Here is a 13,186-nt window from a genome sequence, read left to right on the forward strand (position 1 = left end):
AGATATTTGGCAAAAAGTGGTTTAACATCTATGTCAAGTTTCTTTGTTTGAAGAGTATATTAGCAAATTTCGCCGTGGGTGCTTATTAGAGCAGGGTGCCCATTACGTCGACTACGGCAACCGGGATCCCCACAGGGCTTCCTTTAAATGTGATCCTGTGTGCATTTCAGACAGACGAAGAAGTCGACATGGGACACGCAGAGATCGATGAGATACAACCAGGATGCACAGAGACAGGAAGGTAGGACAGTAGGAGCCATGTTATATGCCAGGACTCATTCAGCTCTATTAACCATGCACCAGTGCAACGTATTACTGAAACATGCAACCATACATTTTTGACTACATGCACTAAATGCATGTCAAAATGTTGCAAATTTGTGTCCAACTTTGAAGGGACTTCACATTCAAGACTTTTAAGTTTTATTTTCCATACTACATCAATGATTCCTATCATATATGATTTACCATGCCTTCTTGGCCTTGATGTCAAACTGTGGGTACTTAAAGATAATTGCATGTTTCAATTTTGATCAGTTTATAGAACCAGGGTGCAACCTGGTTTTGTCTGGTGCAACTAGTTTTTCATGTCAATATGCACCTGGTGCATGTTCCTAAGATTGATCCCTGTATACTGCGTGGTTTTGTCCGATGCAACTAGTTTTTTCATGTCAATATGCACCTGGTGCAAGTTCCTAAGATTGATCCCTGTATACTACCTGGTTTTGTCTGGTGCATCTAGTTTTTCATGTCAACATGCACCTGGTGCATGTTCCTAAGATAGATCCCTGTATACAACCTGGTTTTGTCTGGTGCAACTAGTTTTTTTATGTCAATATGCACCTGGTGCATGTTCCTAAGATTGATCCATGTATACTGCATGGTTTTGTCCGATGCAACTAGTTTTTTCATGTCAATATGCACCTGGTGCAAGTTCCTAAGATTGATCCCTGTATACAACCTGGTTTTGTCTGGTGCAACTAGTTTTTCATGTCAATATGCACCTGGTGCATGTTCCTATGATTGAACCCTGTATACTACCTGGTTTTGTCTGGTGCAACTAGTTTTTCATGTCAATATGCACCTGGTGCATGTTCCTAAGATAGATCCCTGTATACAACCTGGTTTTGTCTGGTGCAACTAGTTTTTTTATGTCAATATGCACCTGGTGCATGTTCCTAAGATTGATCCATGTATACTGCATGGTTTTGTCCGATGCAACTAGTTTTTTCATGTCAATATGCACCTGGTGCAAGTTCCTAAGATTGATCCCTGTATACAACCTGGTTTTGTCTGGTGCAACTAGTTTTTCATGTCAATATGCACCTGGTGCATGTTCCTATGATTGAACCCTGTATACTACCTGGTTTTGTCTGGTGCAACTAGTTTTTCATGTCAATATGCACCTGGTGCATGTTCATGGTCTCAGAGACAAATTTTATTGTTTACCTATAAGGACAGCAAGTGGCAAATTTGTCGAATGACATCGAAATCTTCAGCTTTGACCTCGTTTCCAGTGTAACGTCATTCCAACCTCATGTCGCAATAAGATTCTAATGACATCAACAATGCTGTCCAGATGACAGAAACAATACACTGTTATCTCATGATTTTTTTTAACCCAGATATGTTTGCCCTCGTAGGAAATAAGAACATTTACTGTTAGCTGAGATAGTAGCTATCTTGCTTTGATGTATATTTGTTTGTTCTTCAGACCAGAGACGTATGAAGGACATCCGACTCTATCTGACCAAACTGAGACTGAAAGCCGACAGGATTGACAAGCCCAAAAGGGAGGTAATCATGGAGAATGTTATTCATTTATTAAATAAATAAATTGCAAGTGATTCCTTGCATTTGATTGGCTAACTGAGCAATTGCTTGGTGTGTAGCTTATGTTTCCTTCAACTGGAAAAATGTCCATTGTTTTGACGGGATTTACTCTTTATAACAACCCCAGCACATGTAAGGCACCGAGGTCGAAGAATTAGATTCTGGTGGCACGGGTGGCATGGGTGGCCCAGGCGTCTAAGGTGCCGCGATTCCCTGTGCAGAGTTGCATCCCTTGGGCACGCCAGAAACCTATGATTGTGGGTTTGAATCCTGATGCGCCCCGATTATGTTTCTAGGTTTGTCAGCACCATACCCGTGCTCGTGGGTTTCACCGAAGTGGTAAACATCTGAGACTTGCATCACTTCGGGCTTTCCTCCCACATTAAGCTGACACGCCACGATATAACTGGAATACTGGTAAAAGTGGCGTTAAACCCAACTCACTCACTCACTCACAATTAGATTCTGACAAGAGGGGAGCAAGCCTCAGAAGCAGGTGTTTTGTATCACCATGCATAGTGCAGTACATTCATGACCCCCGTGTTATATGTTATAAGTCAGTTCCTTAAGTGTTGAACGTTCGTGTCGCCCTTGAGAAGTATGCTAACCTAGAGGCACACACACACTATAGTCCAATAGATGGGATACACAGCATGAAAAATACACTTGGAAACAACAAACATGCCTATTTACTGAGATATTTAGGATTAAAGACTCTATACTGAACAAATGGAATGAACACTGTGTGAAGTCATGTATTTTTTCCTGGGTAGTTCTCTGGTGGAATATTCAGCAAGTTGGAGGCCCAGTGGAAGATGGCCAACACCACCCAGCCCACAAAACAGCAGGGACAGACCCAGGCCAGGTGAGTCCACTAGTCGTGAGTCAGCTGGTCACCTCCAGGCCAGGTGAGTCCACTAGTCGTGAGTCAGCTAGTCACCTCCAGGCCATGTGAGTCCGCTAGTCACCTCCACGCCAAGTGAGTCTGCTAGTCACCTTCATGCCACATGAGTCTGCTAGTCACCTTCAGGCCACATGAGTCTGCTAGTCACCTTCAGGCCAGGTGACTCTACAAGTCATGAGTCTGCTAGTCGCCTCCAGGCCAGGTGAGTCTGCTGATCGCCTCCAGGCCAGGTGAGTTCATTAATCACCACCAGGCCAGATGAGTCCACTAGTCACCTCCTGGCCAGGTGCACCCGTGAAGATTCCGGGGAAGAATAGGTCTCATGCTTGCTGTAAAAGGTGACTATGCTTGTCGTAAAAGGCGACTAACGGGATCGGGTGGTCAGGCTCGCTGACTTGGTTGATGCATGTCATCGATCCCAATTGCTTGGATCGATGCTCATATTGTCTGACTTAATGAAAGTTGCATTCCAATCCACTAATGTTTCAATGATTTTGAAATTGTAAATTTGACCATGATGACAATTTCATTTGGGATATGAGGTTTCTCTGCAATCTCATTCAAATGAAGACAAAAGCCATCCTTTATTGGTCAAAGTTTGTTTAGGGTACATCTGATGAAAGCTCCTACAGAGGAGTCCTTGGGTGTTCACGCAGGGTGGTATGATATTGGAGACAAAGATTGGATAAGAATAAGAATAGTCATAAAGTGTAAAATATTCCTTTTTTTCCAGCTTCATGTCATGTAATTGAACCCTGCAGTTATTCTGGGTCAAAATAGGTTCCCAGCAACCTGTGCTAGTCATTGAGTGTCCAAATGGATCGGTTGGTCAGGCTTGGTTCATAGTGTGTCCTTGCTCATCGACAGCCGGGATCGTTGCTCACAATATCGATCACTGGATTGTCTGGCCCAGATTGATTATTTACAGGCCGCCATCACATAGCTGGAATACGTCTGAGTGCAGCATTAAACAACAAACAAACAAATCCTGTTATTGCTGAATCATGTGTTGAGTCTCTGCATACTCCTTCCCAGGCATCGCATGGGGTCGGGTCAGACGTACAACCAGCGCAGACAACAATCATTTACAAACAAAGCCTAGCTCGTTAGGGTACAGAAACAGGTATATTTATCTGCTGCATCTGCTGCACTTCTGGGCATGTCCACACAACTCACCTGTCTCGGGCATCACTAATCTCTGTACACTGTGCTTGTAGCAGAATACACTCAAGCTGAACAAGTTGATACACAGGAGGTTACGCTTTTAGCTTCATATGCATAGACATTGCAGTTATTTATCATGATACTTACTGAAATTGAAGTGCTTAAGTAGATTACATGCTTACAAATGAAAACTTTTTATTTATAATGTATTAGGGGAAAGAGGTGTATGTCTAAGTGGAAGGGAAGGAGGTGTGTCTCCAAGTGTTGGGGGAAGGGGGGTGTCTCCCGAGTGGTAAGGGATGAGGTGTGCCTCCAAGTGGGAGGGGAAGGAGGTGTGTCTCCATGTGGGAGGGGAAGGAGGTGTGCCTCCGAGTGGTAAGGGACGAGGTGTGTCTCCGAGTGGTAAGGGACGAGGTGTGTCTCCAAGTGGGAGGGGAAGGAGGTGTGTCTCTAAGTGGGAAGGGAAGGAGGTGTGTCTCTAAGTGGGAAGGGAAGGAGGTGTGTCTCTAAGTGGGAAGGGAAGGAGGTGTGTCTCTGAGTGGTGGGGGAAGCAGGTGTGTCTCCGAGTGGATGGGGAAGGAGGTGTGTCTCCGAGTGGCAGGGGAAGCAGTAGTGTCTCCAAGTGGTTGGGGAAGCAGGTGTGTCTCCGAGTGGTAAGGGACGAGGTGTGTCTCCAAGTGGAAGGGAAGGAGGTGTGTCTCCGAGTGGTAAGGGACGAGGTGTGTCTCCGAGTGGTAAAGGACGAGGTGTGTCTCCAAGTGGGAGGGGAAGGAGGTGTGTCTCCGAGTGGGAGGGGAAGGAGGTGTGTCTCTAAGTGGGAAGGGAAGGAGGTGTGTCTCCGAGTGGGAAGGGAAGGAGGTGTGTCTCCGAGTGGGAAGAGAAGGAGGTGTGTCTCTAAGTGGGAAGGGAAGGAGCTGTGTCTCTGAGTGGTGGGGGAAGGAGGTGTGTCTCCAAGTGGGAAGGGAAGGAGGTGTGTCTCTGAGTGGTGGGGGAAGGAGGTGTGTCTCTAAGTGGGAGGGGAAGGAGGTGTGTCTCTAAGTGGGAGCGGAAGGAGGTGTGTCTAAGTTGGAAGGGAAGGAGGTGTGTCTCTAAGTGGGAGGGGAAGGAGGTGTGTCTCTGAGGGTTGGGGGAAGGAGGTGTGTCTCCAAGTGGAGGGGGAAGGAGGTGTGTCTCTGAGGGTTGGGGGAAGGAGGTGTGTCTTCAAGGGGAGGGGGAAGGAGGTGTGTCTCCGAGTGATGGGGGAAGGAAGTGTGTCTCCAAGTTGGAATGGAAGGAGGTGTGTCTCAGACCAGTAATGAAGCAGGTGTGTCTCCGAGTGGTTGGGGAAGGAGTAGTGTCTCCGAGTGGTTGGGGGAGGTGTGTCTCCAAGTAGTGGGGGAAGTAAGTGTTTCTCATAATGAAATAATGAAAAGGATTGAGATTGTCAGAGACATGTATAAATAATCTGTTGGGTTAGATAGATATGATTATTCTTTATTTTTTAATTTTTTGTTTCATTTTTGTAGATGTAGATTTTGCTTCAAATCATATATGTGTATATTTAATTACAATCTTTCAAATTACTTTAAGATTCTTGGAGTGTTTTCTGATGCATTTTAGTTAAGATAAATTTATTGAAATAATTTTTTTATAAATTACTAAGTGCAGCCAAATGTGTCTTTATGCATGACATTGCATCCTGCATGCATGTTTTTCCCCAATCTTGTTACACACCCGGCATGTATAGACTACATTAACTACCTCCCACCAACCATTAACATCAGGGATCCACTCTTGTCTTATTTCAGACTCAGAGGTCACATAGGTATTTTAAATACATTTTTTGTATTCAAATCTTAATCAATCTTAAAGAGCTTCTTTTTCTGAGACAGGAAGTTATGGTGTTGAAACTATGCATAGATGACAGCTTCTACTGCAAAAGGCCTCTCCCAAAATCGCTAGAACTATCTCATCAAAATGTCAATATGGTTTCTATGGCAACAATATTGAAAAGGTATTTGGCATTGGGTTGTTGTCTCCGTATAAAAAAATCCATGTTATAACATTACACATCACAAAAAGAAAATAAGGACTTAGGATGTTATCAATTGGTAATAATTCTGTGTTATTGGATGCATTGGAAACAGTTATGTAATGTTTTTTGGCAGAAATTCTGTGACCTCTGAGGCATGATATATATACTAAAAAAAATGTTAGGGATCACAAGTATTTTGGGGTACCTTTTTTTGTAGTGAACGCTGAGCACACAATTTCATCCTTCAAAATATTCATGATCCCTGAGTTGTCTTGTTCAGTATATATATACTTCCACTAAAAACCATGTCCCAACACTTCTCATTTCAACCCCTCACCATTTCTCACCCAAACATCTCTCCCCTTATATACGATGATAATCTCACAAATGTAGATCAGCTCCATGTCAGTTACAGGGCTGGATTTAAGAAACTTGATTTAACTTGCACCAGGTGTATATTGACATGAAAACCTTGTTGCACCAGACAAAACCAGGGTGCAGTTGAAACATTGGCTGGTCTGCTGCCGGTGTCAAATAAATTAATGACGTGTCACTGAAATATGTAATAGGAAGCCCATTCTTTCCGTAACAGGCGACTATGCTTGTCGTGAGAGGCGACTATGCTTGCCGTAACAGGCGACTATGCTTGTCGTGTGAGGCGACTATGCTTGTCGTGAGAGGCGACTATGCTTGTCGTAGAGGCGACTATGCTTGTCGTGAGAGGCGACTATGCTTGTCGTGAGAGGCGACTAACAGGATCAGGTGGTCAGACTCGCTGACTTGATTTATGCATGTCATCAGTTCCCAATTTCATGACTTGATGCTCATGATGTCAGTCACTGGATTGTCTGGTCCAGACCGGATTATTTACAGACCGCCATCATATGGCTAAATATTGGAGTGCGGTTACACAACAATAAACAAAAAACAAACAAAATAGGAACATATGTGGTCATTATTTTGATGTACCCACAGGTTAATGATGGGAAACCCAGGAAATCACAACAAATTACACGTAACACAGGGATCAGTGATGTACAGCATGTAGTGTGGTAAATAATCCTTTGTGGTATCGAATGTGTTCCAAGATTGATGTTGTGTTCAAAAGGGTAAGACAGAAAAGAAATTACATCTAAATTGACATGACCGCCCCATAGGTCTAATGGCAGAGCGTCTGCCCTGTGAGCGAGAGGTCTTGGGTTTGATCCCCGGCCGTGTCATACCACAAGACGTTAAAAGATAGTACTTGTCATACCCTGCATTAAGCTACCCTGGCGCTCAGCATTAAGGAGATAAAACAAGGATCTTCTCAGAGTCAGTATACTGTGTCTGAGTAGGGTACTCAAGTTAAACTACGGCATGGTATCTCAGTGGGCTAGCACTTTAAAATCGGCATTAGTCCGGACTAGTACAAGCAGACACACACACACGCACCTGTATGCACGTCGCTATATAAGTGTAATGATTGGACGCGACGTTAAACCCCACCTTACCTCACCTCTAAATTGACATAAACATAAGTTCGTAGTTTTCAATAATAGGTTGCACTGGTGCATGTTTTATTTTGCTAAATTGAGCCCTGTGCTTCTTACCAGGGAGATTTGGGTGGTCCCTGGCAATCTATGCTTGTTGTAAAAGGGGGCAGTCTAGTGGTTAAAGCGTTTGCTTGTCCAGCTGAAGACCCGGATCGATTCCCGACATGGGTATAATGTGTAAAGAATATTTCTTATGTCCCCCACCATGATTATGCTGGAATATTGCTAAAAGTGGCGTAAAACCATACTCACTCACTCACTCATTTGTTGTTAGAGGCTGCCTTGTGGATCAGGTGGTCAGACTCAGTGACAGGTAGAGGGTGTGCCGACATACCCGATGGGGTTGATCATTGTTCACAAGATCCATCACTGGATTGTCATTGAATGGGATGGAACACGCTCAATGTTTTAACGATTACCGTAATCAACGTAATTACTACCCCGAAGCCAAAGGAGGCATTATTGGGATACAATATTGAGCGGGAGCTTTTAATTTAGCATTGTATTAATGGGAGCTGTTGTCAGAGGAGAGGTGCTAATTATGTCGATTACCATGCTTCTCTGTCACAGCTAGACTATCAACCAGCTTACAAATGATACAATTCTTCAATTTTGTAAATCTGATGACGTTGCTGTTGTTAGTTTGAATTATGGTTGTGAAAAACAAACACATATTCCGTTTTATAAATGTAAAACAAATATATATATATAAAAATTAATTAATGGTTTCCAGCTAATTTGATGTTTTAAATGTTTAACATCCATTACATGTCTAGTTGATAGCGATGATGATGTTTTGAGATCAGACTCTAACAACGATTTTGGACTCGTATGAATGTTTGGAAAATTTTTGTTAATTGGTTTATGGATTCTGATGCGGAGATTTCTGGACCTATTGAGTGCCCAGTCCCCATGGTTGTCATGTGTTCAATCCTCAGCTTCCCCTCATCACAATCCAGCACAAGCAACAGCAACAGCAACAGCAACAGCACCATCCCAAACATCTGGATCAGCATCACTTGATCTTTCCTCACAGATTTAACTGACATTTCATGATGTCACTGAAACACCTGTAGACACAGCGTCAATTTGAACTCACCCACTCAATCACTCACTCACCAATGTTTGATGTGTTTTGTTTTGCAGGCCCAAACCCAGACTGGGACAAGTCAGATCCTCCTTCTCCTGATCTCTACAGGCACACACTACGTACTGGAGACATTACTGTAGCTTATAAACATTTTTAAAACTTCATGGCTTCGTACACTCTGAGCTCGGCTCATAAACGGCTGTTTCTTGCTGGACAATATGTGCAGCATCTTCCTGAGGCAAGGGAGTTAACTGACCTTAAAAATCCAGTTTCCACCCTTGCAGGATCCATAAGGCTGGATTTATGGAGTTATATTTTGGCTGGACTAACGAGTTTATGCATAGTCTAATCAAAATTGCATAATGAAATCGACATCCGGTTCATAAACTGACGTGCAGAGGTCGGTCGACTGCAGGATTTGCAAATCATGTGTACCGTCAACTTAGCATCAACAGATATTTTCCAAATCTCTTCATGTTTTTAATCAAGGTGCTAACGTGATTTGATGCACTTCGCAAAGTAAGACCCGTTTTATTACAATATGGATCTTGATTATCAATCAAATCGTCTTCACTTGGTGCCGCCATTTTGTTTGAGGCAAATGCAAGTGATATGAGAGGTGGAATCTGATTGGTCAATAGGAGGGACATAGAAGGGACATAACTTGTAATAGCCACTGGTGGCGCTACAATTGAACCCAGAATTCTGGTCTAGTTGGCAAGGTTGGAAACTAGACCTTTATAGTGCCTTGCCTTGGGAAGATGTATGTGCAGCTGTCTGCTCTACCCATTGCTTTAATGGTGTCCAATGGTAAGGTTTGCTCAAAGTTAATGCACGTTTATACTACAAAAAATATAGTTGCAGGTGATGGAGGAATGTACTGTGTGTACAAACTCATGATGTATTAATGATGATCAGGATCTGTGTAGGCATGTGTAAGCATGTGTAGGCATGTGTAAGCTAGGCATGTGTAGGCATATGTATGTGTGGATTGAATCAATGCAGTATTTATGATTAAAATTGGACTGAAATTTTGCTTAAAGAGACGATTGGTCAATGGCTTGGTGTGATTGATTGATTGATTGGTTGATTGGTTGGTTGGTTGGTTGGTTGGTTGGTTGATTGATTGGTTGGTTGGTTGGTTGGTTGGTTGGTTGGTTGGTTGGTTGGTTGATTCATTCTACACATCATGAAATATGTATTTGGAGGCAAAGTTGTGTTTGAGGACATGAATCAAAATTGCTTGGACTGACAATGTGCCAGAGCATAGTCCCACTTTAAAATGTGTGCTGTGAGGACTGTATTAGTGGTGTCAATTCAGTGGTCAGTGTTATGTAAAATTCCAAATACCATGTTAGTGTTGCTGTACAAATTATGTGACAGTGATGCCATTAAAGATGAAATTCATGTTTTATTTGTTGGTGCAGCTGACACCGCTGTAAGAAATAAATACTTGAACAACTACACAAGGCACCTACGGCACATCACGCTTTTACTACTTCATGAAGTGAAGGAATTTTAAAATTATTCATAATATAAGCGGGTGGGCTAGTCATCTAAGGCGCAGCGATTCGCTTTGCAGAGTTGCGTCCCTTGGGCTCGCCAGAAACCTATGATTGTTGGTTTCGAATCCCGATTCACCCCAATTATGTTTCTAGGTTTGTCAGTACCATACCCTTGCTAGTGGGTTTTACCAAAGTGGTAAACGTCTGAGACCTGCATCACTTCGGGCTTTCCTCCCACATTAAGCTGACACGCCATGATATAACTGGAATAATGTTCAAAGCGGTGTTAAACCCAACTCACTCATAATATAAGCTTGTTTATATACAGTGTTAAAAATAAGGAATTTTGATAATGTGGGCTTATAATGAATAAAATGTCTGTCTGTCTGTTACATTAACTTGTCACAGTTCTGCTGACTTTCAGGATTTCTGTTGGGTATCTGACTACTTGCATTTTTTGCACACACACCTTTTGTAAAAATCCTGGAATCTCTTCCAGTATATGTTTAGGTACAAGAACAGACTTCCTTCTATTTAGATTTTTTGTTAGAGTTGAACTTGTCAAAATATATCACGTAATATGGCATTAATTACAATTCGTACAAAGATGTGCGCATTAGTGATTAGGGATATCCCAATCTGGTGATTGGTTGAAATAAGATTCATGAGTTGTATTGAGTGCAGACCTGAAGAATCTGTCCTTAGTGTATTGAAACTCTATAAACCTGGACATCACAGTTCCCAGTGAAGTTGTCTGGATTGTTAGTAAATAAAGCCAATCTCACTCACTCACTCACTCACGCACGGTCAATAAAGGCCAGTGGGGTAGCCGATTCTTGATGTACCCTGCCCTGATAGCCTAGTCAAAACCAAACTCACTAAATATGAACGTTGTACACATAATTAATCTTGACATGGTCAATATGCGAAAACAAGAATCATGGATCCCACCCCTGAGGTGACCTGACCAGACTGAGGCGGCAGATCCGAGGTCCGGTCAGACCCCCGAAGTGGTCGGGTCAGAGGGTTGCATAATGACCTCATTGAGAGTAATCATTCGTCTTGTTATACGGAAATTCACTTTAAAGTTTATGAAGCCTTTAAACCTCTGTATCATTACAGTAACCGAGACGCGAACCGTGAATTGTTACTACCACACGCCATCTTGTTTTCTAACAGACGAGTCAATAATCATCATGTGAGAGTCAAACGTCACGTGTCAGTCACATGATTTGGTTGTCTACATTGAAATGTAATATTTCGTAACATGGTACAGATTTATCAATGGAATTGCAAGATTCTTAATGGACGAATGATCATAAAGTTTTATTTGTGATGCTATTTTCTCCAGGACAACTCCAGAGTAGCTGGACTGACATCCATCAATGATTGTACATGTTTTTACGAACTAAAAATGATTTATAGTTTTCATGTTTTTGTTTTAGTGTTTTCTCTTGTCTGTATGCAACGAATGTGTCAACTGTACACGAACATAATGATATACCTTTTACATAAGAAAAACAAGTTTTGTTTGTGTACAGCTGCACATTCTCTGTTGCTGCTGCAACCTGACATCAGTGAAGCTTCATCTTATACCAACACAAATGTTTAGAAATAATTTAGGGACTGGTCAGTTATTTCCAGGGGCGGTCAGGTAGCCAAGTGGTTAAAGCGTTCGCTCATCACGCCAAAGACCCGGGTTCATTTCCCGACATGGGTACAATGTGTGAAGCCCATTTCTGGTGTCCCCTGCCGTGATATTGCTGGAATTTTGCTAAAAGCAGCGTAAAACCATACTCACTCACCCAACGGGATCGGGTGGTCAGGCTCGCTGACATGGTTAATGCATGTCATTGTAACCCAACTGTGTAGATCTATGTTCATGATGTCAATCACTGGTTTGTCTGGTCCAGACTCGATTATTTACAGACCGCCATCATATAGAAGGAATATTGCTGAGTGCGGAGTTAAGCAACAAACAAACAAACCATGGACATGGTGGGTCAGAGGTGTTTGATGGACCAATGTATTTAAAATAATAGCCTCTCCTAATGCTGGTCATATTTTTGGATGACCCTACCCCATGTTTTTGTACATTCTTTTCATGACCTTCCTTGAAAATGCAAAAGCACTTTATTTTTTGTATATTTGACTGAATCCCCTTGACCCAAACCGCCCTAAAGTAGAGGACTGGTCTCTTACCGTAGGCACGATTCCATGGAACTAACATACCATTGTTTATTATCCCCCGCCACGAAGTGGAAGGGGGATATAGGAATGGATGCCGTCCGTCCTTCCATCTGTCCATCTGTCCATCTATCACAGTTCGTTTCCAGGGCAGAACTCAAAAACCATGAGAGATATCTTAACCAAACTTGGCTCAGTGCCTTTTGATAGCTTGAGATTTTTATAAAAAAAAATTAAAAAATTCAACTTTCCTTGGCAACGACTTGGACTTGGACTGAAAACGGCGCTAGTGCTCAATTCCAGAGCAGATCTTGAAAACCGTACAATATACCCTCACCAAACTTGGCACATATATAGGTCTAGTGCAAAGGTGGTGCCTTTTGATACTTTAGCATTTATCAAATATGGTCAATGTCACGTGTAGATATTTCCACTAGATTTGAGGAGGTTCAGAATCTAAGAAAATAGAAAAGGTTTGGTGCTTAACATTTTTCAAAGTGTATAATTTGATTTTTCATCCAAAACTGATTTCAACAGGAGTTATCCTGGGGTGAGATCAAGCAATGTATTATGCAATGGAAATGTTTCAGGATAAAGCCAATTGATTAAAAACAGTATGTGTTATGGTCATTTGTGGATAAATATTCAAATATAAAATGGTCAGGTCGGCACTACTTATATACTGAACCGCAAAAGAAACATGAACATGGATAGATATATGAGAAACCTTATGTGTCCAAACACTGTAATCATACTTTGAGACATATTAAAAAGATGAAACTTGGCAAAACTGATGATCAAGGTTGAAATTAAAGTGTAAAATGTTCTTTAAGTGAAACAAAACACTAGTCTCTGAGAAAGTGGCATCACAAGTCAGTAAGTCTAAGTATCTCGTGTGTCCGCCATGTGCATTAATGACTGCCATGCAATGGCGATACATGGAGTGGATGAGGC

The 13,186-nt window shown here is 42.2% G+C and overlaps 1 protein-coding gene across 2 annotated transcripts in view; it reads left to right on the forward strand.

Moving 5' to 3' along the window:
• LOC139455339 (SANT and BTB domain regulator of class switch recombination-like) overlaps nt 1-9,580 on the forward strand; it is a 40,690-nt gene extending 31,110 nt beyond the window's left edge. The window contains exons 17-21 of one of the 2 annotated variants that reach the window (XM_071236893.1): nt 171-241; nt 1,715-1,797; nt 2,607-2,698; nt 3,773-3,860; nt 8,597-9,580. In XM_071236893.1, coding sequence (XP_071092994.1) covers nt 171-241; nt 1,715-1,797; nt 2,607-2,698; nt 3,773-3,839 — 313 coding nt within the window. In that variant the 3' untranslated portion in view covers nt 3,840-3,860; nt 8,597-9,580. The remainder of the gene's footprint in view (nt 1-170; nt 242-1,714; nt 1,798-2,606; nt 2,699-3,772; nt 3,861-8,596) is intronic. The other variant, XM_071236892.1, reaches the window with a different exon arrangement.
• Nucleotides 9,581-13,186: the final 3,606 nt, after the last annotated feature.

The sequence above is a fragment of the Haliotis cracherodii genome, unplaced genomic scaffold, assembly GCF_022045235.1.
Source record: "Haliotis cracherodii isolate W230 unplaced genomic scaffold, xgHalCrac1.p SCAF_11, whole genome shotgun sequence".
In the NCBI taxonomy this organism is placed as follows: domain Eukaryota; kingdom Metazoa; phylum Mollusca; class Gastropoda; order Lepetellida; family Haliotidae; genus Haliotis; species Haliotis cracherodii.